This window comes from Myotis brandtii, unplaced genomic scaffold (genome assembly GCF_000412655.1).
Source record: "Myotis brandtii unplaced genomic scaffold, ASM41265v1 scaffold62, whole genome shotgun sequence".
Lineage (NCBI taxonomy): Eukaryota > Metazoa > Chordata > Mammalia > Chiroptera > Vespertilionidae > Myotis > Myotis brandtii.
The window spans coordinates 2807000-2833872 of record NW_005370366.1 but is presented as its reverse complement, the minus strand read 5'-3'; the positions used below and the strand labels follow the sequence as shown (position 1 = coordinate 2833872).

Genomic DNA, 26873 nt, shown 5'->3' with positions numbered 1-26873 from the left:
TAGCAAGAACCTACAACCAAGATTACTCTACCCAGCAAAGCTATCATTTAAAATTGAAGGTCAGATAAAGAGCTTCACAGATAAGAAAAGCTAAAGGAGTTCATCACCACCAAACCAGTATTATATGAAATGCTGAAGGGTGTTCTTTAACAAGAGGAAGAAGAAGAAAAAGGTAAAGATGAAAATTATGAACAACAAAGTGACAACAAATACATATCTATCAACAAGTGAATCTAAAAATCAAGTAAATAAAAAATCTGATGAACAGAATAAACTGGTGAATAGAATAGAATCAGGGTCATAGAAAGGGAGAGGACTGATAATTCTCAGGGGGAAGGGAGTGTGGGGGGTGCGGAAAGAGAGAAGGGAAAAATAAATGAATGGTACTATATGAAACTAAAAAGCTTCTGCACAGCAAAAGAAACCGACAACAAAACAAAGAGGCAGCTGACAGAATGGAAGATGGTATTTGCAAACGAAAGCTCCGATAAAGGTTTAATATCCAGAATATGTAAAGAACTCATAAAATTCAACATTAAAGAATCCAATTAAAAGATGGGCAGAGTGTAATAATCTGAACAATAAAGATTTATTTAAAAAATCATGTTTATCTGTTAAAAAATGTTCTTAATCAGATAACTGAAAAAGAACAATTACATTAGTGATGGGCTTGACTTATTAAAGTATTTTGTTAAATTACAATAATTAGACAAATCAATAGGACAGATCACCTGGTCCAGAAACAGATCTTAAAACATGTGGGAATCTAGTAGATGATAAAGATGGCATTTCAAGTCAAATAGGAGGAAAAGAAGAATTATGCAATAGATAGTGTTAGAAAAAGTTGGCAGCTACCTGAAAAAGAATAATGTTGGTTGTAGACTTCCTATTTTATACCAGAATAGATTCCAATTGGGTGAAAAATTCAAACATGAAACCATAAAATGACTTAAAGATATAATTAAGGGGACATTTTTTAAAAAGCATAATCTCTGAACAGGAAAGGTATTTCTAAGCATGACAAAAAACAAAGATGATACAAGACAAAACCACCAAAAGTGAATTTTAAAATTTACATATAAACTGTTTGCTCTACATAAAACCACAGCACATTTACTAGTAAACAGCTATCCATTTTGCCTGGCTGGTGTGGCTCAATTGGTTGGGCTTCGTCCTGTGAAATGAAAGGATTTGGTTCGATTCCATAAATAGCTAACTGTTTTTGTGTGTGTGTGTGTGTGTGTGTGTGTGTGTGTGTGTGTGTGTGTTTTAATGTTTGAAAAGCTTCCTTTGGAACAGTGGTTCTCAACCTTCCTAATGCAGCGACCCTTTAATACAGTTCCTCATGTTGTGGTGACCCCCAATTTCATTGTTACAAATTGAAGATAATTAAAGCATAGTGATTAATCACAAAACAATATGTAATTATATATGTGTTTTCCGATGGTCTTAGGCGACCCCTGTGAAAGGGTCGTTCGACCCTCAAAGGGATCACGACCCACAGGTTGAGAACTGCTGCTTTGGAATCTGAAAGGAATGATTCAAAACCTGGCAAAGATAACACACACACACACACACACACACACACACACACACACACACACAAACTACAGACCAATGTTTCTGATGAATACATATGCAAAAATCCTAAAGAAAATACTACCAAATCAAATTCAACAATACATTTAAAAAAAATGATACTTCACGATCAAGTGGCATTCATTCCAGGGTCATAAGGATGGTTCAGCATACACAAATCAATCAATGTAATACACCACATTAACAAAACAACAGATAAAATTCCTCTTATCTTATCAATAGATGGAGAAAAAAATATTTGATAAATACAACATTCACTTATTATTAAAACACTCAATAAAATAGGAATAAAGGAAAGTACTTCAACATAATAAAGGCCATGTATTACAAACCCTCAGCCAATATTATACTCAATGGCGAAAAACTATAAGTTTTTCCTCTAAAATCAGGAACAAGACAAGGGTACTCACTCTCACCACTCTTAGTCAACATAGTTCTGGAAGTCCTAGGCAGAGTAATAAGCAAGAGAAAGAAATAAAATGCATCCAAATCAGGAAGGAAGAAGTAAAAGTGTCACTTTTTGCAGATGACATGATTCTGTATATAGAATATCCTAAAGACTCCACCAAAAAACTATTAGAAATAGACAAATACAGTAAAGTTGCAGGATACAAAATCAATGTACAAAAATCCAATGCCTTCCTGTATACTAACAACAAAACGTCAGAAAAAGAAATGAAAAAAACAATACCTTTTGCAATTGCAACCAAAAGAATAAAATATCCAGGAATAAACAAAGGATGTGAAAGACCTATATACTGAAAACTACAAAGCATTATTAAAAGAGATAAAAAAGACACAATAAAATGGAAAGATATTCTGTGCTCATGGATTGAAAGAATCAACATAGTTGAAATGGCCATATTACCCAAAGCAAGATACGGATTTAATGCAATCCCCATCAAAATCGCAGTGTCATTCTTTAAAGGAATAGAACAAAAACTCATCAGATTTGTATGGAACACAAAAGACCTTGAATAGCCAAAGCAACGAAGCCAGAGGTATCACACTACCTGACTTCAAATTATACTGCAGAGCTATGATAATTAAAAACAGCATGATACTGGCAGAAAAACAGACACACAGATCAATGAAACAGAATTGAGAGCCCAGATATAAAATCACATGTATATGAGCAGGTAATTTTTGACAAAGGAGACAGAAACATATAATGGAGTAAAGAAAGCCTCTTTAATAAATGGTGCTGGGAAAGCCACATGCAAAATAATGAAACTAGATTACAGTTTGTCCCCATATAAAAAAATTAATTCAAAATCTATCAAAGACCTAAATATAAGATCTGAAACAATAAATTACATAGAAAAAAACATAGGTACTAAACTTATGGACCATGGTCATAAAAAACATTTTATGAACTTGACCCCAAAGCAAGGAAAGTAAAGGGAAAAATAAATGAATGGTACTATATGAAACTAAAAAGCTTCTGCACAGCAAAAGAAACCGATAACAAAACAAAGAGGCAGCTGACAGAATGGAAGATGGTATTTGCAAACGAAAGCTCCGATAAAGGTTTAATATCCAGAATATGTAATGAACTCATAAAATTCAACATTAAAGAATCCATTAAAAGATGGGCAGAGGACCTGAATGGACACCTCTCCCAAGAAGACATGCAGATGGCCAACAGACATATGAAAAGATGTTCAACCTCACTAGCAATTAGGGAAATGCAAATCAAAACTACAATGAGATACCATTTCACACCCGTTAGAATGGCTATTATCAATAAGAAAAGTAATAGTGATTCCTCATTGATGTTTCTATCTCTCTCCCTCTCCCTTCCTCTCTGAAATCAATAAAAATTATATTAAAAAAATAAATGTGTAAGAATCATCTGACACAATTAACTACACATGTATGATAAAAACCTCTGTAGAAATAAACTTTTCAACCTGATAAAGATGAAATGTATCTTGCAGCATTATTCATGGTGCCAAGACATGGAGACAACCAAAGTGTCCTTCAATAAAGGACTGGGTAAAGAAGATGTGGTACATATATTACTTAGCCATAAGACAGAATGAAATACTGCCATTTGCAACAACATGGATGGACCTTGAGAATATTATGCTCAGTGACATTAGTCAGTCAGAAAAAACTAAGAACCATATGATTTTACTCACATGTGGGATACAAAACTGATACTTGTGGAAACAAACAGCAGTGTGATGATGGTCAGAGAGAAAGGGGTGAAGGGATTGGGAGTGAAGAAGCCCTAATATATGGTGACAGAAGATTATTTGACTTTGGGTGGTGGGCACATAGTGAATGTACACAACTTGTATAATAGAAGTGTACACTTGAAACTTATCTCATCTTATTAACCAATGTCACCCCAATAAATTTAAAAATTAATTAAAAATTTAAAAATAATATGTTTATAATAGCTAATTTAATATCTTTGTTTACAACCTTTATTATACCTTAATTTCTGGTTTTGTTTTTATTGATTGACTAGAGGCCCGGTGCACGAAATTTGTGCACTGGGGGGTGGTGTCCCACAGCCCAGCCTGAACCTTCTCCAATATGGGACCCCTGGGGGAATGTTCAACTGCTGGTTTAGGCCCAGAGGTCGGACATCCCTCTCACAATCCGGGACTGCTGGCTCCCAACCGCTCGCCTGCCTGCCTGCCTGATTGCCCCTAACTGCTTCTGCCTGCCAGCCTGATCACCTCTAACCACTCCCCTGACAGCCTGATCAATGCCTAACTGCTCCCCTGCAGGCCCAGTACCCCCCAACTGCCCTCCTCTGCTGGACTGATTGCCCACAACTGCCCTCCCCTGCTGGCCTGATCACCCACAACTGCCCTCCCCTGTCAGCTATCTTGTGGTGGCCATCTTGTGACCACATGGGTACGGCAATCTTGTGTGAGGGTGTGATGGTCAATTTGCATATCACCTCTTTATTATATAGGATTTTAAAAAATATATTTTATTGATTTCTTACAGAGAGGAAGGGAGAAGGATAGAGAGTTAGAAATATCGATGAGAGAGAAACATCGATCAGCTGCCTCCTGCACACTCCCTACTGGGTATGTGCCTGCAACCAAGGTACATGCCCTTGACCGGAATCGAACCTGGGACCCTTGAGTCCGCAGGCCGACGCTCTATCCATTGAGCCAAACCAGTTAGGGCTATTATATAGGATTTTGCTCCTCATTATAGGTCATCTTTTCACTTCTCCGACTGCGTGGTAATTTTTAAATGGACAATAGACATGTGAATTTCACACTGTTGAGGTACTGAAAAAGTTTTAAAATCCCTTTACATTGTTTTAGGCTTGGTTATGGTACATAGTTCAGTTATTTGGAAATAATTTTATTCTTTTGAGTCTAAAGGTGGGATGAGAATAGCTTTAGTCTAGACCAGGGGTGGGCAAACTTTTTGACTCGAGGGCCACAATGGGTTCTTAAACTGGACCGGAGGGCCGTAACAAAAGCATGGATGGAGTGTTTGTGTGAACTAATATAAATTCAAAGTAAACATCATTACATAAAAGGGTACGGTCTTTTTTTTTTTTTTTAGTTTTATTCATTTCAAACGGGCCGGATCCGGCCCGCGGGCCGTAGTTTGCCCACAGCTGGTCTAGATCCTTTGGTAAAGCACTTTGACTAGGTCAATAGCCTTCTGGGAGCTCTGTATGGAAATCTTTCCACATAGGCTGTGGGAATGCAAGCCATTTCTGACCCTGTGTGAGCTTCATAATGATTGCTCTACCAACTTCTCCTTTCTTATGGTTCTTTCTCTAGCCTCGATTTTTACTTTCCACATACCCTAATCAGGCCTCAGCCAAGGACTAGAAAGGAACCCTCCATAGGTCCTTGGAGCCCATTCTATGCCAGTGCTTTACCTCTTAACCTTAGCCACTTTGGTCTCCCTGATCCTCACTTACTCTGTCCCCCTCACTCAGAGGCACTATCAGGCTGTTTTGGGATCTAACATCCTTGGGCTATCGGCTGGGGACTCTTCCCAGGTAGTGAGCTAACAATATAGGACTCAATTCATTTGTTTTCTTCTCTAAGGGATCACTGTTCTGCTCTATCCAAAAGCCACCAGTTCATATATTTTGTCCAATCAAATATATATATGTTGTTTAAGGTGGGAGAATACATCCACTTCCTAACTGCATCCTGTTACTCCTTCATGGTCAGTAGCAGAGTTTTCCTCACTATTTAAAATTTAAAATGCACATATTCTCTGGCCTTTGAAGTCTGCTTTTAGAAATATCTCCTACAAATACACTACAACACATGGGAAATAACACACATAAAGGTTATTCCTGTAGCACAGTTTGTTACAGGCATGAAATAAACTTAAAGTCCATTGACAAAGGACTTGGCTAAATAAATTCTAGCACATCCATATGATATAATGCTATTCAGCCATAAAAATAAGGAAGCTGTTCTTCAATATATTTCCAAGGTATTGCACAGTATATACACTGTATATAGTACACACATGTGGGAAAATTCACATTTAGCTCATATATGTATGTGCTATCCTGGAGAGATTTCACAAGGATCTAGTAACCATGGGTACTCTGGGGAGGGGAACTGGGGAATGAGGACGTTTAGAAGGATTCACTTTCTCCCCTTCTATACTGTCTGGATTTGAACCATGTGATTATGAGAGAAACAATTTTACTAAATTAACAAAAATAAGGTCATACTTCCCAGCATGATTCTCGATTGACCAAAATTATTCACTTTGCTCCTCTCTCCCTTCGAGTTCCCAATCTTTAATCATGTTTAATCACCTTCATCTACAAGGGACAAGGCAGGCCCTCAAGAGAGAGAATGCTGAAATATAGGACTGGAAGGGCTCTAATTTTATTCGTAATACTCTATTTGTTGCTAACAACAGTTGAAGTATTGAATTTTAAAAATAACTTACTTTATGTGATATCATGTGATCTCACTCAGTTGTGGAATATAATGAACAACATAAACTTATGAACAATAATAGATCCAGAGATAGAGAAGCATGGAACAGACCATCAAACTTCAGAGGGAAGGCAGGGGAGGGTAGTGGGTAAGAGATCAACCAAAGGACTTGTATGCATACATATAAGCATAACCAATGGACACAGACACTAGGGGAGGTGAGGGAATGTGCTGGGGGGTAGGGGTAGCTGGGGAGAGGTCAATGGGGGAAAATGGAGAGATATGTAATACTTTTAAACAAAATTTTTTTTTAAAAAAACTTACTTTAAAACTTAGATCAGAGGTTATTTTTATAAAACCTCTATCTTTTACTTTGCCAGGAATATTCCAGGGCCTGTTCTCTGACTGCCTGTTATTGATCTAACTTGAAATCATTCCAAATGGAATTCTTTTCGTGTCACATTTTGGTAAGTAAAATAAACCATGAGGGACAGTCACAAAGGCTTGAATATTTTTGCTAAATTTGATGGTTCATTCAGAAAAAATTATTGTAGCTAAAATAAACTATCAAGTCATCAATTTAATTTGTAACATAAATTTTCATCCTAAAGGTTTGGATCTGGAAGTATTAATATCCAAAGCATTTAGCATAGAGAATACTGTCAATAATATTGTAATAACTATGTATGGTGTCAAATGGGTACTGGACTTATGGGGTGATCACTTCGTAAATTATATAAATGACTAATTATATAAATGACTAATCACTATTTGTACACATAATATTGTATGTCAATTGTAGTTGAAAAATTTTTTCATTGTCTTAAAAAATCCAAAACATTTGCAAAATTAGTATGGAATAATTCATTATCACACTATAGTAAAACCCAAATAAAGTTAGAACCAATTTCAAAAATAAATTTAAAAATTTTAGAAACAATAACAGGCACTATGAGAAAACAGGTAGACACAAAGAAGGAAATAAACATCACAGATACTCTCATATCCAATGTCCATTTGGCATATATCTCTCCAGACTGTTTTTGTGTGTTTGACCCATATTTAAAATAAATATACACTTTCAATGTCCCATTTTGACAATAGGCTGTCTTGTTCAAGAAATGCAGTTGATTATGAGTTGTGCATCACGATTTTTGCAAGACATGGCACTCAAATGGCTCCTTGTGGGAGTAACAAAGAGAGTACAGGATCAGAGTCCCTCAGCATGGTCCCTTTCCTGTTCTTTGACAATCCCTGAGCTACATTCCCTGAAATGGAATATGGAAGTTCCAGAATGATCATTGCAGCCTCATGCTGATGCTGTCAACACATACAGTGCCTATGGGTGAGGCTGTGTCTGGCTCAACTTACCATTGTGATCAGCATAAACACACCTCCTTCCTTACTACACTCTCCCAACAATTTGTGTGCTGTTTTTAAGTTTATTTATCTTTTGAGTTGGCAATCCATGCCCATGGTATAAGATTCAAAATATCCAAAAGGGTGCATTGCAGCAATCAAGTCCCTGCAAAACTTCCTGGTCACCCCGTGATCTTCTCTAGAGATGAGTTCTGTCACCAGCTCCGAGTGTCTCTCCCCAGAGGGGGTAAATGTTCAAAAAATTTAAAATAAGGACATGAACAAATAAGCAAAAAAATGTCCATTCCTTAATTTTTGTTTTTCCATATGGAGTAACATGTTATTCATACTGTTTTCCCATAACAGCACATGAGGACACCTCACTTTTTTAATGTGTATTGGTTTAATTTTTTAAAATATGTTTTTATTGATTTCAGAGAGAGGAAGGGAGGGAGAGAGAGATAGAAACATCAATTTTGAAAGAGAATCGTCGATCAGCTGCCTCCTGCACACCCTGTACTGGGGATGGAGCCCGCAACCCAGGCATGTTCCCTGTCCAGGAATTGAACTGTGACCTCCTAGTTCATAGGTCGATGCTCAACCACTGAGCCACACCAGCCGGGCAACACCTCACTCTTTTTAAGGGCTGTGTAGACATTGTACTACACTGCACAGAGGTTGTACTGATCTCCTGTGCCCTCAGCTTGTGGGTGGGTGCCTGTTTTAACACCCTTTCTAATGATGACGACAGCTCACATTTACTGAATACCAACCAAGAGACAGGCCTGCTCTACTGGCCTATGTGCATTAATTCCTGCACCCTTCATAACAACCCTGTGTGGCAGGTTTTCTACTTTCAATAATCTCCCTTTTTTTTATCTTGTCAACCCAACGGATAGAAGACTAGACCTCATTACAGTTTTAATTTGCATTTCTCTTAGCCACAATGAGACTGAGCATCTTCTCTTATGTTTAAGAACCACATTATTTTCTTATTCATGATCAAACCCTTTGCCTGTTTTTTGCTGGAATGACTGATCTTGTTCTTAATTCATAGTTCTTTATATATTAAGGAAATCAATCTGTCTTTGGTGAAAATATTTTTTCTCAGTTTATCACTGTTTTAGGATTTTTGTCAATTTTATTTCTCTAACCTGGATACCTGAAAGCACTGTCTTGTTCCTTTGCTTTTGAATATGCCTTTCAATTTTTAGTTAAGTCACATTTGTCAATTTCTATTATATCTCTGGCTGTAAAAGCCACAGTATAAAGCACTATAAACTTTAAGACACATTGGTGGTGAACAGTTTATTTCTGTGTGACAGTTTATTTGTCTGTGAATGAAGCAGAACCATACTTGTTCCCTTTTTTGTACTTTATAGCTGTATTTATATACTAGAGGCCCGGTGCACGAATTCGTGCATGGGTGGGGTCCCTCTGGGTGGCCTGAAGGGATTGGGCCGAAACCTGAAGTACAACGCTGCTTGCAGCTCCTACCTGCTGCTCCTGCTCATCCCAGCCTCACTGTGCCTGCTATGGGCTCGTGCCCAATCAGTCCTGATCAGGAGAGGCTCACACTGCCGCAGCAGCACTCGCCAGCCATGAGCCCTGAGTCTGGCGCCCTCCCAAGGGGTGGGGCCTGCGGGATTGGGCTGAAACCGGCTCTCTGACATCCCCTGAGGGGTCCCAGATTGTGAGAGGGCACAGGCCAAGCTGAAGGACCCTACCGGTGCACTATCGGGCTGGGGAGGGACCATAGGAGGGCTCCAGGGCATGTCTGGCCCATCTCACTCAGTCCCGATTGGCCAGACCCCAGCAGCAAGCTAACCACCTACCAGTCAGAGCATCTGCCCCCTGGTGGTCAGTGCACATCATAGCGACTGATCAACTGGTCAACTGTCTTCCCCTTGGTGGTCAGTGCATGTCATAGCGACTGGTTGACCAGTTGACTGTCTGCCCCCTGGTGGTCAGTGCACGTCATAGTGAGCAGTTGAGCAGCCTTAGCTTATCATTAGCATATTATGCTTTGATTGGTTGTTCAGTTGTTCTGCTGTTTGGTCTATTTGCATATTACCCTTTTACTATATAGGATGGTGACTTCCTCAGTTATTAGCAGCATTTTTATAAATGTACAAATGTTTGTATATATATATTCTGCATATACAAGTAATAAAGTTACTATTTTAGCAAAGGGCTCCTCTCACCACCATAAAAATATGAAAACATAATATCAACCTATGTGGTAATTAATATTTACCTGTGATATGCTGGCGTTTGGGTGCTCTTCCTGCCAACTCATGTACGGCAGAAAATCTACATCTTCTTTGGCAATAAGTTCCAAAATATTTGGAGTAGTAGGAAAAGGTGACTCATTACCATCCTATATTGAATCACAATTAGATAAAACAAAACAGCTATTATCAAATGAAATGATTGTTATACATCTTAAAGTCCTGTGAATATCTGGTTTGGAATATGTGTGGTTGTCAGATTGGATCCTGTGTCCTGGGCCACAAGTGAGAGAGAAAGAGGCAGAGAAGACAGACGTTTTTAGTTGAGTGGCTTTCCTCTTTTATTTATTTATTTATTTATTTTTGTAATTCTTGCCCAAGGATATTTTTCCATTGGTTGTTATTTTTTATTTTTTTAGAGAGAGTGGAAGGGAGGGGGAGAGACACAGAGAGAGAAACATTGATGTGAGAGAAACACATCGATTGGTTGCTGGGGATTGAGCCCGTAACAGAGGTATGTGCCCTTGACCAGAATCGAACCTGGGACTGTTCAGTCCACAGGTCGATGCTCTATCCACTGAGCAAAACCGGCCAGGGTGAGTGGCTTTCCTCTTACTAAACCCTTCCTAGGCTCAGGTGCTGCACTAAGTGCCTTATATTTATGGAGGAGAAAGGGCTTTTCAGAGAGAGGGTAGGGGAAGCCTAGGCCTTTTCTATTTTTTGAAGGTCTTGGATTAATAAAAGATGAGAAATGCCAAAAAAGTAACAAAACTGTAGTAAATCTTAAAAGTACACGTTAAACTAATTAATAATTATATCATCTATAATAATAAAAGTGTAACATGCTAATTAGACCTGACAGCCGAACGACCCTCTGGACGTCCTTCTGTACGAAGCCAGGGCTGCGAGGGCCAAGCAAGCTGCCATGCTGTCAGGGCCGAGCCCCTTGCACAAATTTCGTGCATCAGACCTCTAGTTAAAAATAATAAAATATGTACAGTGGGGCCTTGACTTATGAGTGTCCCAACTAATGAGTTTTTTGAGATACCAGCTGTCTCTCGGCGGATTTTTTGCATTGAGTTGATAGAGTAATTTGAGTTAACGAGCTCCTTAACGAGCTCGGTCTCGGAACGAATTAAACTCGTAATTCAAGGCCCCACTGGATCTCGTTTAGAGAGGTCACCATGTGCCCTCACACTGAGGTCCTGGCTTGATGACCCTTGACCTCTCTTCTCCCTGTTTGTCACAGGCTCAGGACATGGATATTGTCAGTGACAGACTAAGAGTAATTTTGTTAATAAATATGTAAACACAAAGAAAATAACCATGAATTAACAACAATACATACCCTTTTCTCAATTGCCACAAAGCTTGTAAACTCTGTTATGAGAGAGTTTTCTTTACTGAGTTGAATAATTAGAGATTTTAAGATTTGCTTCTTCATCTAGGATAGAATAAAATAAATGCAAACATGTCCTATTTTATTTTTAATTAAATGAATATTAATTAATCTAAAAGACTTTTTCTATAAAAAGCAAATCATCCCCTAACTAGAATTTCAAACTAAATATTGAGTCAATAACCCTATCTAAATATCTCAAGTTGGTGACTAAATGTTCTCTACTCCACTGAGCCGCCAAGTCATAGAAGGAATAATTCTATTTATAGAGCCCTTTGTAGATTACAAAGAACTCTCACTCTGGAGTGTGCTGAGCTTCTGAAATCTTTTATAGACTGTCTGTGTCTCCCGTTTTCCAGATGAGACTCTCCAGCGTGGACTGGTGGAGTGACTTGCTCAGGACTGTCTGTGGCAGAGCTGGTCAGTCACCCCAGAGATAAGAGGGATGTAAGCAAAACAAAACTCAAGGCTGCTAATGGAAGGGCAGTAAAGGAGAGCAATGAAGGCACAGGCCACTTATCACAAGCTGTAATTGCTTGCAAGGGAATCTGGGCCATGTGTGGCATTCTGGTACTTTCTTTTGGGGATGGCACTGAGCCCTAATGCCCCTAACTTCATTGCATCTGGCTTTTCATCAGGAGAGGGGAATACGACCATCACACTCGAGAGCTCCGGTGATAGACACCCTTGAAGCCCTCCTCTGGCTTCTCTGATGGGTACAATTACCACAGAGTTCTCAGGAAGTTACAGAGTACCCTGCACCCGAGACCTGACAATACATGCCCTCAATACTGTATGCACCTCCATCCAGCTAGCCTCACTCTCCACGTCCATGGATAAGTCAATTTCTAAAGAGCCAGCCATGAACAAAACCTAATGGTTTTTGCTATGAAAAGAGCAAACCTCATGATTCGTTTCATTTTCGTGGAGAATGCCATCTTCATAATCTCTGATCAGAGCTCGTGCTGTCAGCTTGTGAATCATCTGTTTAAGCAGCAAAGGAAAAAAGAATTTAAATGTCATATATATTTTTTAAATCCTCACTCAAGGATATGTTCAACAACTTGGGAGAAAGAGAGAGAAAGAGGGAGAGTGGCATCAATGTAAGAGAGAAACATTGATTGGTTTCCTCCCGTACATATCCCAACCAGGGATAGAACCCAAAACCAAGGTATGTGCCCTGACCCACAATTGAACCACAAGCAACCTTTTTGATGTACGGACTAACACTCCAACCAACCAACCAATGAGCACCTGGCCATGGCTCATTTGCTTTTAATCCAAAAGTAGAAAAAACAAACATAGCCTCAATAAATATGTTTTATTTAGGCTACTACTGTTATTTACTATTTTAAAATAACATAGGTAGTCCAGTGATACTTAACTTTTATTGAGTCATGGACATCTATGAGAAGCTCCCTAAAAAATTTTCATCCATAAAATACTAAATTTAATTGTAGTTATTCATGTCCATATGGACACATCTAAAATCAAGAACCCCAGATGAAGAACTGCTACATTAGAAACTGACAGGAAGTGTCCTCTTTGTACTGAAATGTCAACATAGAAAAACAGCAACAACAAAGGAAACACACTGAGCATTCTATATGAAAATGTAAAATTATTATTAGCTTTCAAGCACTGGGTCTACAGTTTAAGTTTGGAATCTTACAGTTCCAGTTGTCTTCTGTAGTTCAGTGGTTGATACCATTGCAGAAAATTCTTTCTCTTGAATTAATGCACATAGAGTTGCCTGAAACAGAAAAAGAAAATTCCTTATTAGCTTTTTTGGAGTTTTGTTTTATTAATCCTCACCGGGGATATTTTTTTCCATTGATTTTTAGAGAGATTGGAAGGGAGGGAGAGAGAGAGAAACATGGATGTGAGAGACATGTGGATTGGTTGCCTCCCACCCGTGCCCCGACCAGGGCCAAGGATTGAGCCTGCAACCCTGGTACATGCCCTTGACCAAAATCAACCCAAGACCCTTCAGTCTACAGGCCGACGCTCTAACCACTGAGAAAACTGTCTAGGGCTCTACTGCACAGTATTTTGGTCAGTGATTTCCTCTCTTTTTAAGGGAAATTAAAAGGCTCTCCAGGGCCCTGGTTAACCACCTGTTGTATTCTTAGAAAGAGAAAATTTGTCAGCATATTATGATTTAGGGAAGAAAGAGAGGGGTAAAAACAGAAAAATTACTAGCAAAATACATTGCTCTTCCCACAGTAAAACAAATTGTGTGCCTCTTTACCTGAGTACAATGAGGAATAAAGCTATAGACCAGGAGCCGGTCATTGTGGAACAAGGCTTGCACCTGGGCCGGGCCCTGCAGGGGCTCAGGTGCATCTGGACTGAGCTGCTGCCACTTCACGGAGATTGAGTGGCAGCTCGGGGATCGTGACCGAGTCATTTGGTCTTCTATCTATTTGTAAAAGAAGAATTATTTCTCTTTCAATGCTGTATCCAGAAAATAGTTACTGAACACTTAAACTTTACATTCTATCCTTTGAGACCTATAGCTCTTTCTTCCTTCCTCCTTCCTGCTGGATGATACTTTCCAAAAAGATTTTAAGTAGAATTTTTAATAACAGCACTAACACATAATTTAAATCTACATAACATCCTAAAATTATTGCATTAGTTAATTACTAATATACAGCTCTGGCATGGAGTAGATTCCAGTTATAAAAATTAATCCTACAAAGACTTGAGCAGACAATCCTCCAAAGAAGAGACATGAATGGCTAATAAGCACATGAAAAGATGTTCAACATCATGAGTCATAGGGAAATGCATGTCAAAACCCCAGTGAGATACAACTGCACACCCATTAGCATGGTTATTATAAAAGCAAAAAATGGAAAAAAAGGATTGACCAGAATATAGAAAAATTGGAACCCTGGTACATTGCTGAGGATGTAAAATGGTGTAGCCACTGTGTGCAAATGGTGTGGCAATTCCTTAAAAAACTAAATATAAAATTACCATATGATTCAGCAATTCCACTTCTGGGTATATACCTAAAATAATTGAAATCAAGGTCTCAAACCATACTTGTATACCAATACTCATAGCAGCATGGTTCACAATAGCCAAAGGTGAAAATAATCCAAATGTTTACTGACAAACAAATGGATAAACAGAATGTGGTAGATATAGACAATGAATGTTATTCAGGCATTAAAAAGGAAGAAAATTTTGACACATCCTAGAACATGTATGAATATTGAGGACATTATGCCCAATGAAATAAGCCAGGCATGAAAGGCCAAATACAGTATGATTTCAAATATATGAAGTATCTAAAATAGTCAACTTTGTAGAGACAGATAGTACAAGGGTAGTTGTCAGGGGCTGGGGGAGGAAGAATCAGAATTTATTGTTTTTTGTTTGTTTGTTTGTTTTTTAATGTTTTTATTGATTTGAGAGAGAGAGGAAGGAAGAGGGATGGAGAGATAGAAACATCGATCGGTTGCCTCCTGCACACCCACTATTGGGGATTGAGCCCACAAGCCAGGCATGTGCCCTGACCGGGAAGCCAACTGGTGACCTCTTGATTCATGGATCGATGCTCAACCACTGAGCCACACCGACTGGGCAGCAGTAGTTTTATGGGGACAGAGTTCTGTTTGGGAAGATGAAAAAGTTCTGGAGATGGATAGTGGTGATGGTTGCATAACATTGTGAATATACTTAACGTCACAGAGCTGTACAGTTAAATATGGTTAAAATGGTAAATTTTATGTATCTTTTACCACAATAAAAATTAATTTTAGGTACTCTCCCTGCTGGGAGCATGCCCACACCTCTCCCCTCTGTTCCACTTCTCCCCCAAAGGCAAGTTTCCTTGACTCTTTCTCCTAAGCTCCGTGGGCCCTTCTTTTGCCTCTGTGGCTTGTTTCCTGAGCCCAGTTCTCCTGCCACTCACTTCTACCTCTGTGACTTTCTAAATAAACATTCTCTTACAGTTTGAAAAAATTTTAATTTTATCAAAACATGTTTAATACTTCACTTTTAAAAATTAATCCATGACACTTTATAGAGCAGAAATCAAACTATTAGCTAGGGGAATAACCCAATTTTGCTCCCACTGTGCTCCTGCCAGGTGGAAGATCAGTGGTCACCAAGGGTGGGAGGCACACCTTGATGTCTTTGCCTCTTTCTAGCTCCCATTTCCATTAATGAAAACACAGAGTTTACTGTCAATAGATCTGTACAAAGATAACATTTCCACAAGTAAACATAAGACTAGAAATAAGATGTTTGAGAAACGTACCTGTTTTTTCCAACTATGTTTGGATTTTGAGTTAAAATATTCAAACAGTCCAGCACCACACTGGGACAGAGTCCTTAAGATATGACGATTTGCTGTGGAACTGATCACATTTCACAGGTATTATTTTAAAAGAAATTGTAGAAACATTTTAGAAGTCCATGTAGTTAAACAGGTTGACACAGTTCAAAACTCAAAAGAAGACATTACATGCAGAAGAATTTACTCTTCTTTAAGGTTCAGGAGATAAAATAGATGGCAGACAGTATGAAGTATCACAAGATTTGGGAAACTTAAGCTCTCACACATCAGAGGGCTTATTTCTCTCTCACAACAGAATAAAAGCAGAAATTCTTAACTTTGATTTACCACAGGGAGGGAGCAGATGATTTTGAAAACCCCCCAAAAGGTACCAGAATACAGACAAAGATCAACCTCCTTTCAAGGGGTGTCAAAGCTACCTGAATTGGTTCCAAAGGCCAAGAACTGGCAAAAGTATTAATAAAGTCTAATCTTGAAATCTGATCCACATCTAGATAGCAAAAGCTATAAAGAAGTGACTCTCATTCTAGCAAAGATAATCTGACATTTACATGACAATGTCCTATTAAATTTCTCTCGATAATAATTCTACACCTATGAAGAATGACTTTAAATAGTTTCCTCTTGAAATATTAAAGAAATGATCAATAACTTTTCAGAAAAAGAGCTTAAGAAAGTTATCTCTGAAACATTTTTTTAGCCTATGATAAAGATCAGATTTGTTTTCAACCCTCAAAATTAACTGGTGGTGATTACAACACTGATTAGAAAACTCCTTCAGCTGGAGTTTATCTGTCTTTTATAAATTCCATCAGTTAATGAGGCTACTTGGAACCTTTTCTGTGGGTGGACTCTGAGGACAACTTGTTACAATGGCGGGTGGGAGGGTCTCTACTCCTGGAGAACTCACAGCATCTTGCTGGAATTTTTGAACACAAGTGAGTATGTATAAAACGAGGCAGGAACATTTAGAAAGATCCTAAAAACTGGATAGAAAGTCAGTAACAATTCCAGCTCCCTCAGTTTGGGTCATGTCAACCAGCACAGTCATCCCCTCAAAACCCTTTTCTTTCATTCCTGGCACTTAGGACCCCATCTCCCCTTGAGGTTCTGGATTGCTGTCTGTTTGTCTGTCTGTATCCCACACACAGTACTGCAGCCTGAGCTGAGCTGGGTCTGTCCCATGACAGACCCTCAACAAAGACACAGTGCTTTCTGCACTGCGGTGTCTGAACCCAATCACAGCACAGGGGGCCCAACACACAGTGCGGGGAGCAGGCAGGTATTGCTGGGACCAGGAAGATGAAATAGAGTGCTGACTAAGGCAGGAAGAAGACCCCTCCCTGTGACAGGCTTATGGCTGGCCACCCAGTGTCCACAGGTGCAAGTTATTCAGGTAAAGTCCTGTTAGGAACAATTCCTAGAGGAGTTCGTTATGGGTTGCACACATTTCCTAGTTGGAATGTGATGCCCTGTTAGGCCTCAGATGACAGAGAACAGGACTAGGAGCTGGGACTGAGGAGGAGCAGAGAGAAGAGCCCTCTGTGCAGGCAAGAAGGGCCATCCAGGGGCATTGAGGACCCCAGATCACTGCAGAAGCCCAGGGGCCTAGGACAGCACAGTGTGGGAAAGGATAGACCTGGTGACCGCTTGCCAGGATGGTGACGATAGGGGGAGAGCACAGGGAGGTGCAGGACAGGCATGTTCCGTGCAAACACCAGTCCAGCCTCTTTAGTTTGGTGTTTTCCTTATATTTACACCATATACCTCAGTTCAACCAGGAAAGCTAACTGTAATTGGGAGGGGGTTAATTCCAACAATCAGGTTTAGCGTCCCCAGAGAAAGATTCTCTGTACATCTCAGGGTTTGACAATGCAAAACCTCACAGAAAGGTGTCGTGAGGAGCAGGGCAGCTAGATGGGGCCTCTGAGGCAGCAGACTCCCTCAGCCCCCCCGTCAGAAACTACCATGGGCTTCTCAATATGTTGGAATTTTGGATTTTTATGCAAAATAACACTAACATTGATTTGGGACTTGCCATGAGCCAGTGTAGTCTAAGTGCTTTCTATACGTGAGTTCATTTACCTTAATCAATAAAGAAAAAAAAAAGTAGTGTTTGCATCAACACCTTTTTGTATAGAGATTAAACAAGTTGCACAAGGTCACAGCTAATAAGTGGCCAGCTTGGGGGGGTGAGACCTAGGCAGTCTGGCTCACAGCCCAGAGCTCCACAGCTGTACCCTAAACACCTCTATACACAAGTGTCAACGTCACACCTGCCAAGAACCTTGTGCGGGCCAACAAGATGCCTGTTCGCAGGCTGCCTCTCACTGTGGCCTTCACGGTGACAACCTCCCACTCACCCGACTCCGCAGGAGAACAGCCGGGTGTGCTGCACATGCCTCTTCACAAGCCGCAGAGTCAGGCCCGCCTCCTGGAGGTGACCGTCAGAAATGAGGAGGATGTTCCGTATCCCTCGAGAAGGGGGCAGTAAACTTAAATATCGGAGTGTTTTCCAGAAGTCAGTGTTTCCCATGGTAGGTGAGGCAGACTGCAAGAAATGAGAAAAATTATTTACGCCTTTTGGGGGATATTCACTATTTACTCTAGTCATTTACTGAACAAGTCTTTCAATGAGAGTTTAGAAGTATCGTCAGTGAAAAGGTATTTTTCCCTAATTACACATTTGTAGAACAACTACATTTACATCCTTTGAGTTTATTTCATGTCACACAGTAACTACAATATTATTAATTGGCAATTATCTGCTTTTTTAATGGTTCTCAAAGAACTATTACATCAAACACCCCTGGGCCTGTCATCCTAGACTAAAGTGGTGACTGGTTATTCTGAGCTTGCTCCACTTAAAACAAAGAAAAAAAGGGACAGAAGAAAACACTGCAAAACTGTTAATGCTGGTTGTACCTGGGTGGTGGGGCTATGGGTGATTTTTTTTCTTTTTACCCTTTTTAATTTCCAAATTTTCTTCAATGACTTCATATTGATTTTACCAGTCAAATAAAAGAGCCCACCAACATACAAAATGGAAGGACTGGGGGTGTTCTGACAGTGATCTCCAGGGCAATACCACTAGAACTGGATAGAAACAGGATCAGGAGACAAAGGAAAATGCCTTTACTCACCATAATGAACTCAGCTGGCATATTATTGCTTGTGATGTACTTTGGAAATGAAAATAACTCCTTGTAACCTGTATAATAAGATCGGTGTGAGGTGCTACCATTAAATATTCACTTTATTGACCACTAACAAAGAATAATATTTGATAATTTTTAACATATAAAAACTCACTACAGCCGAACCGGTTTGGCTCAGTGGATAGAGCATCGGCCTGCGGACTCAGGGGTCCCAGGTTCGATTCTGGTCAAGGGCATGTACCTTGGTTGCGGGCACATTCCCACTGGGGGGCGTGCAGGAGGCAGCTGATCGATCTCTCTCATCGATGTTTCTGGCTCTCTATCCCTCTCCCTTCTTCTCTGTAAAAAATCAATAAAATATATTAAAAAACAAAACAAAACTCACTACAATATTTCTTTAAATAATAAATTCTAGTGCGAACTATGCACTTGACTGTGCAAAAGGTTCTGAGTCAAATTATGTGTGCAGACTGTCTTGTAGAAATTGCTTATGTAAAGTCTGATGCAGGTATCATTATAGCACTGGCAGTGTGGCCACCAGAGGTACACATTCTCCTTCCATGACCTATGCCTCCAGCAGTGGCAAACCCTGGCTCCTTCATGTAGCAGGGGCTGGGCCTTCTGCTACATAACAGAGAAGAACCAATAGGACATGATATCCTCTCACTCCACTCTGTGGTCCTCTCATCTCTAAAGTGCCTTCTTCTGGCGGTTAAGATGGCCCTGGACACCCCCCACCTGCAAATGGCATTACCTGTCTTCTAACAGGCTGATCTGCTGCTTGCTGAGATTATTCCTTATAAATTTTCTACTACTGTGCTAATTTCAAATATTCTGTCCATATCCTTGGGACCCTCATACTCATCACAACAACGGTGTTGTGTTTGGTTTAGCTGATAATGACTGTTATGTTTATATAGCACTGACTATGAATGAGGCCCTGTTTCAAATCCTTTACATACATTAGTTTACTCCTTATAACAACACTGTGAGGTAGAGACTATTACCCTCAAAATACAGATGAGGAAACAGAGGCATGAAAAGTTCAAGTAACTTGCCCAAAGTGACACCTAGAGCTAGTAAGTGGCAGAACTGGGATATGAACCCAGGGGCCTGGGTCAGAATTCTTAAAAAATATATATTTTATTGATTTTTTACAGAGAGGAAGGGTGAGGGATAGAGAGTTAGAAACATCAATCAGCTGCCTCCTGCACACCCGCTACTGGGGATGTGCCCGCAACCAAGGTACATGCCCTTGACCAGAATCGAACCTGGGACCCTTTAGTCCGCAGGCCGTTGCTCTATCCACTGAGCCAAACCAGTTAGGGCCGGGTAGGAGTTCTTGAACACTGTGTTATGCTATGTGCGAACACTCCAAAGGTGAAGTCAGGGATGCTGACAGATGTCACCTCTACCCGTGAATATGCTGATATTGAGGAAGCATACTGTGGACTCCAGTCAAAGGGCACTCACCTGAGCCAAACTTGACAACATTTATCTTCTGTTTCTCACCCACCAAGGACAGTGCATATAAGGCAATTTGCTTGGCTTGCAAGAATGTCACACCCTCCATGGAACTGGAGCAGTCGAGACAAATAATCACTTCATTCTCCTCAGCTATGTCGGGGTGGGCGATGCCAAGATCTGGATGGAAAACAAGCATGCAGGCCTAAAAGGAGAAAAAGGCGCTGGATTGACACTTCTCATAACTTAAACTGGTCTGGCTTGTTCAAATTGGGAAGCATTTTTGAGTCAAAAGACCACAACATTTTGATCCAAAAACCCACCCACACAATCTCTCTAAACAATGGGCATGTGACTGGGATAGGGTAACAGAGGGTAAAGAATGGCCCCCTATAAACCAGTGAAGACCCCCTGGGCTAAGGCACAGTGCTTCTCCCCAGATCTCTGACTCTAGTGGGAAGGTGCCACTTGCCATGGAACAGCTGGCACAGAAATCTTACAAGCCTCATAGGGTGAGACCTAAACACACTAATGTAGACGTGTGTGTTTAATTTAAAACCCATGTACAAAAACCCATGTTTACAGAAAAGATGAATTAAATTGTGCTTATTTCTGTAACTGAAGGGGTTATTGGTTTACCATGCTCAGCTGTGACATTTGGAAGAGAATTTAGTTTATGTGCTACCAATATTTCAGGCACCTCTCTAATGTACAAAGCAAGATATACATAGAGCTAGGGTTTGCAGAATTTGGCATAAACATGTGTCATTTTTATTGGAAAAGTTCTTCTTGTAAAATTTGAAAACATTTTTAGCCAGGTAAGATGATACTATACAAACAAAAAGAGTAAGATTTATTCAACAATAGGAGTTCAAATAAAAAGTAGAATGTGAGAACTGGAGTTTCTAACATATAGTCCATAAACCCCTGAGAGGTCAAAAATAAATATATAATTAATATCTAGAAATTTATATGGTATGAACACTGTCTGCAGAATGAATAAGTAATACGTGTTTTCTCACATATATAATGTACTATTCTAAAAGGAATATAGATACTACTGTGATTACTAAAATATACATAATTATATTTTATTTTATTAATCAACCAATACTTAAAGTACAACCACTATCATGGAAATTTCAATTTTTAAAAATTTTCTCTTAGCCCTGGCCGGGTTGCCCAGTTGGTTAAAGTGTCGTGACAATAAGCCAAGGTTGCAGGTTCCATCCCTGGTCAGGCGGGGCACATACAAGAATCAACCAATGAATGAATAAATAAGTGGAACAACAAATCAATGTTTCTCTCTCTCTTTCTCTCTCTTCTCCACCTCTCTTTCTCTCTCAAATCAATTTTAAAAATTAAAATAAATTTCCCTTAGCTTTATTGAGATACAATTGATATATATAATACTGTGCAAAATGAAGATGTATAATGTGATGATTTCATACATGTATATATTGTGAAATGATCACCAAAATAAGGTAAGTTAGCATGTCCATTACCTCATATAACTATATATATTTTTTGTAATGAAAACATTTAAGATCTATTCTCTTGGCAACTTTCAAGTATATAATTCAGTATTGTTAACTATAGTTATCATGCTGTATATTAGATGCCCAGAACTTATCCTATATAATAAAAGGGTAATATGCAAATTGACCCTAACAGCAGAACGACTGGGAATGACTGGTCACTATGACACACACTGACCACCAGGGTTGCAGACGCTAAATGCAGGAGCTGCCCCCTGGTGGTCAGTGCGCTCCCACAGGGGGAGCTCTGCTCATCCACAAGCCAGGCTGATGGCTGCCAGCACAGCAGTGGTGGTGGGAGCCTCTCCTGCCTCCTCAGCAGCACTAAGAATGTCCGACTGCAGCTTAGGCCTGCTCCCCACTGGTAAGTGGACATCCCCCGAGGACTCCCAGGCTACCAGAGGAATGTCTGACTGCCAGCTTAGGCCCGATCCCCTGGGGACCGGGCCTAAGCCAGCAGGTGGACAGCCCCCGAGGGGTCCCAGACTGTGAGAGGGCACAGGCTGGGCTGAGGGACCCCCCCTGAGTGCACAAATTTTTGTGCACTGGGCCTCTAGTTCATCTTATAACTAGAAGTTAGTACCGTTTGGCTAACATCTCCCCATTTCTACCCCCAGCCCCTGGCAACCACCATTCAACTGTTTCTATGAGCTCAACTTTTTTTCAATTCCATATATAAGTGAGATCATATAGTATTTGTCTTTCTCTATTTGACTTATTTCATTTAGCATAATACCCCCAAGGTCCATCCATGTTTTTGCAAATGGCAGGATTTCCTTCTCTTTTATGGTTGAATAATTCCTATCTAACTATCTATCTCATTTTTTTCTTTATCCATTCATCTGTCGAGGGACACTTAGATTGTTTTCATGTCTTGATTATTGTGAATAATGCTGCCATGAATACTGAGGTGCAGATATCTCCTTGAGATAGTGATTTTATTTTCTCTGGATCTATGTCCCAAAGTGTGATTGCTTCATACAGTAGTGCTATTTTAAAATTTTTTAGGAACCTCTCAACTGTTTTTCATAGTGGCTGCACCAATTTGCCTTCCCACCAATAATGCATAAGAATTCCCTTTTCTTCCACTTGTCTTTCCAACACTTGTTGTCTTTTGTCTCTTTGATGATAGCCATTCAAACAGGTGTGAGGTGATATCTCTTTGTGGTTTTGATTTGCATTTCCCTTTTGAATGGTAATGTTGTACATTTTTTTTTCATGTACCTATTAGCGATTGGTATGTCCTCTTTGGGAAAATGTCTATTCAAGTCCTTCGCCTATTTTTTTTTTAAACATATTTTATTGATTTTTTACAGAGAGGAAGAGAGAGGGATAGAGAGTCAGAAACATCGATGAGAGAGAACCATCGATCAGCCGCCTCCTGCACACCCCCCACTGGGAATGTGCCCGCAACCAAGGTACATGCCCCTGACCGGAATCGAACCTGGGACCCTTCAGTCCGCCGGCCGACGCTCTATCCACTGAGCCAAACTGGTCAGGGCCCTTTGCCTATTTTTAAATCAGATTATTAGTGTTTTTGCTGTTGAGTTGTATGAGTTTCTTACATATTTTAGATATTAACCCCTCATATGATATATATAGAGTGAAACCTCGGTTCTTGAACTTAATTCATTCTGGAAATCTGTTCAAGAAGCAGATTCGTTAAAAAACCAAATCATTTTCCCCCATTAGAAATAATGTAAATGGAATTAATCTGTTCCAGGACCCACAAGTGATTCTTTGTTTTAATCTTTCTTGTTTTTTTCACACATCACTGCTTCTGAAATACTGTCACCAGCTAACTGCTTTCCATTTATCCAAATCAACAACAGTTTTTCTACCTCTTCAATTGCTTGTGATTGTTGTTTTGTGAGCACTTTCACACCCTTAGCTACATTAGCACACTTGATGGCCTCTTTCTGTTTTAAAATTGTGCAAATGAGTTCACCAGCAACAAAAGCATTCTCTCCTTTGTTTGTTGCCTGAGAGATACTTTCTGCATCCTGAGGTATCAGGTATGAAAGGGTTGTCAGGTCCAAAACTGAAGTTTTGGTCAACAACTGAGACATTTTTTCCATGAAACAGAATTGTTTGAGATTAGAGACATTGGAGAACTGAGGTTTGACTGTAGTTTGCAAATATTTTATTCCATTGCATCGGCTGCCTCTTCATTTTGATGATGGTTTCTTTTGTTGTGTAGAAGAAACTTTTTTGTAGTTCCACTTGTTTATTTTTGCTTTTGTTGCTTGTGTTTTTGGTGTCATCCAAAAACTTGTTAGTAAGACCAATGTCAAGGAGCTTCCCCCTATGTTCCCTTCTAGAAGTTATACAGTTTCAGAACTTACATTTAAGCCTTCAATCCATTTTGAGTTACTTCTATGAATGGTGTGATAGGGGTCCAATTTCAAAAGGTATGTAGATACCTAGTTTTCCCAAAAGCCATTTATTGAAAAGACTATCCTTTCTTCATTGAGTATTCTTGACTCCCTTGTCAAATATTCATTGACTGTATATGCATGGGTTTACTTCTGGGCTCTCAATTCTGTTCCAATGGTCTATGTGTCTTTATAATTATTGTAGCTTTGTAGTATAATGTGAAATCAGAAAGTGTGATAGTTCCAGCTTTGTTCTTCTTTCTCATGATTTCTCTGGCTATTCATGGTGTTTTGTGGTCCCATCATGGGATATCTTTTTATTTATCTGTGTCTTCTTCAATTTATTTTATCAATGTCTATAGTTCTTAGTGTACAGATCTTCCATCTCCATGATTAAATTTATTCCTAAGTATTTTATTGTTTTTGATGCTGCTATAAATAGATTGTTTTATTTCTTTTTCAGAAAGTTCAATGTTAGTGTACAGAAATATGACTAATTTTTATATGTTGACCAATTACATGAATGATTTTTATATGTTTGGCGGGCCTTATCTCCAGGGGGTCCCATAGCTGATAGTGTTTAGAGCCAGTTCATTGGCCACATTAGGGTCCACAGCTGGGACCAAGTCTTATATGCCTATTACCTGATGCACAGATGGACCTGACTTCCCCTGGGTCCCATGGCAGAGGGTGCTGATGACAGGTCCAAGCCAAACCAGGCCATAGCTAGTTTCTCAGGGATATGAAGCTTCTTCTATTTCATCAACTAGGACCAAGGTCAGTGAGTCAGCTACCTGGGTGGGGCCACCTGGGTGCAAAATGACTCTTCTCAGGTCTGGGACTGCACTGGGATTTCACAATCTCCTACCTGGATCTCAAGCCTTTCACACAGGCAGGATGGGTGGGCGGATAGATGCCAAATTATTTTTGATGGGGAAATACATGCAAGGGACGTCTTATTCAACCATCTTGCTGATGTCACTTTCAAATTTTATTTTAATAAGAAGAGATTCTTCATCTCAGCCATACAAAATGATTGTATGACCATAAATAATTTTGTATTTGTTTTTACTGTATCAATGTTTAAAAGCTATAAAAACTATACAGGCAAATCAGTGTAATATGTGAAGGCAGATTTTCCTTTTGTTGGGGATTAAGGTAAAAATTACAATCTTTACAAGGAACTAAGCCACATGGGGGTTTTGGTCAAAACCTCAGATGTTTGTCATGCTTGATATCATCAGTACTTTTATTTGCAGAATCTTGGGGTAGGGAGAGCTCATTTAGTAATGCTAGTTTTCAAGACTAGCAATAACTTACAAGTTTAAATAATTTATTCTGAAATATTTTTTCAATAATTTCCTAGTTTTAAGTAAAAAGGACTATACCTCGCTTTCTTTTTCTGGATGTTTTTCAACCCACATTCTTGGGAGATATGCATCAGACAAACCGACGTGGAGAGAAAATCCACTGCTGTCTAAGGAGCTCCCGTCCACAGTGCTAATCACAGCTTTGCAGTCTGTAACCTGCAAACAGCCATGACAACAAAGTGAGTAATGGAATAATACTATAGTATCAATATGCATTTATCTGTCAAGTAGCAAAGCCTTGCACAAGTTATACAACTCCACTAAGAATCAACAATGTAATAACAAATTCTAAAATTATGAACTGTAGGTTTTAGAAGTGTGACCATTATCTTATCATTTATCCTCCTGATATTCTAAGGTTTATATAAATAGTCAAATTTAGGTAAGCTTGAAACAATCTCAAACCCTGGATCCAAAGATGATAGATTTGTGAATTCAGTTAGACTTCTCTGGAGAGAACAGAAAGTATATCAGACGGTCATAACTTAGAATAGCAAAATGGAAAATTCAACAGAAATCTTAGAATTATATCTTCTTTTAAAAATATATTTTTATAAATATAAAATCCCTTTAAACTTTTAAAAATATTTTTATTTATTGATTTGAGAGAGAGGGAAATGGGGGCAGTAAGAGAAAGAGAGAGAGAGAGAGAAACATCTATTTGTTGTTCCACTTATTTATGCATTCATTAGTTGCTTCTTGTATGTGCCCTAAACGGAGATCAAATCCACAACCTTAGCATATCAGGATGATGCTCTAACCAACTGAGCTACCCAGCCAGGGCCAATATAAAATTACTTTAAGCCTTGGCCAGTGTGGCTCAGTTGGTTGGGTGTCATCCTATGCACCAGGAGGTTGCAGGCTTGATTCCTGGTCAAGGGTACATGCCCAGGTTTCAGACTTGATCCCTTGTAGGGAGTGTGCAGGAGGCAATCAATTGATATTGTGTTCTCACATCAATGTTTCTCTTTCTCTTTCCTTTCCTCTCTTCCTAAACATCAATAAACAATTTAAAAAATCACTTTAAAAATGTAGATGTTAAGATTTAAAGTCATAAAAGCAATGTGGTAACTTATAAAATGGTCACAAAGTCTTTCCATGGTGGTGTGCTTGCCCCTTTGCAATGTGATTTGCAGCTCCTCCTGTCAGAAGCTCTTCCTC

The 26873-nt window shown here is 39.4% G+C and overlaps 1 protein-coding gene across 1 annotated transcript in view; it reads right to left on the bottom strand.

Moving 5' to 3' along the window:
- PARP4 (poly (ADP-ribose) polymerase family, member 4) overlaps nt 1-26873 on the bottom strand; it is a 122002-nt gene that overhangs the window by 26043 nt on the left and 69086 nt on the right. The window contains exons 21-30 of the mRNA XM_005880019.2: nt 25731-25868; nt 20439-20634; nt 18951-19018; nt 18171-18358; nt 15769-15868; nt 13744-13914; nt 13165-13245; nt 12396-12476; nt 11442-11537; nt 10120-10242 (exon numbers count right to left, since the gene is read on the bottom strand). Of these exons, the coding sequence (XP_005880081.1) occupies nt 10120-10242; nt 11442-11537; nt 12396-12476; nt 13165-13245; nt 13744-13914; nt 15769-15868; nt 18171-18358; nt 18951-19018; nt 20439-20634; nt 25731-25868 (1242 nt within the window). The remainder of the gene's footprint in view (nt 1-10119; nt 10243-11441; nt 11538-12395; nt 12477-13164; nt 13246-13743; nt 13915-15768; nt 15869-18170; nt 18359-18950; nt 19019-20438; nt 20635-25730; nt 25869-26873) is intronic.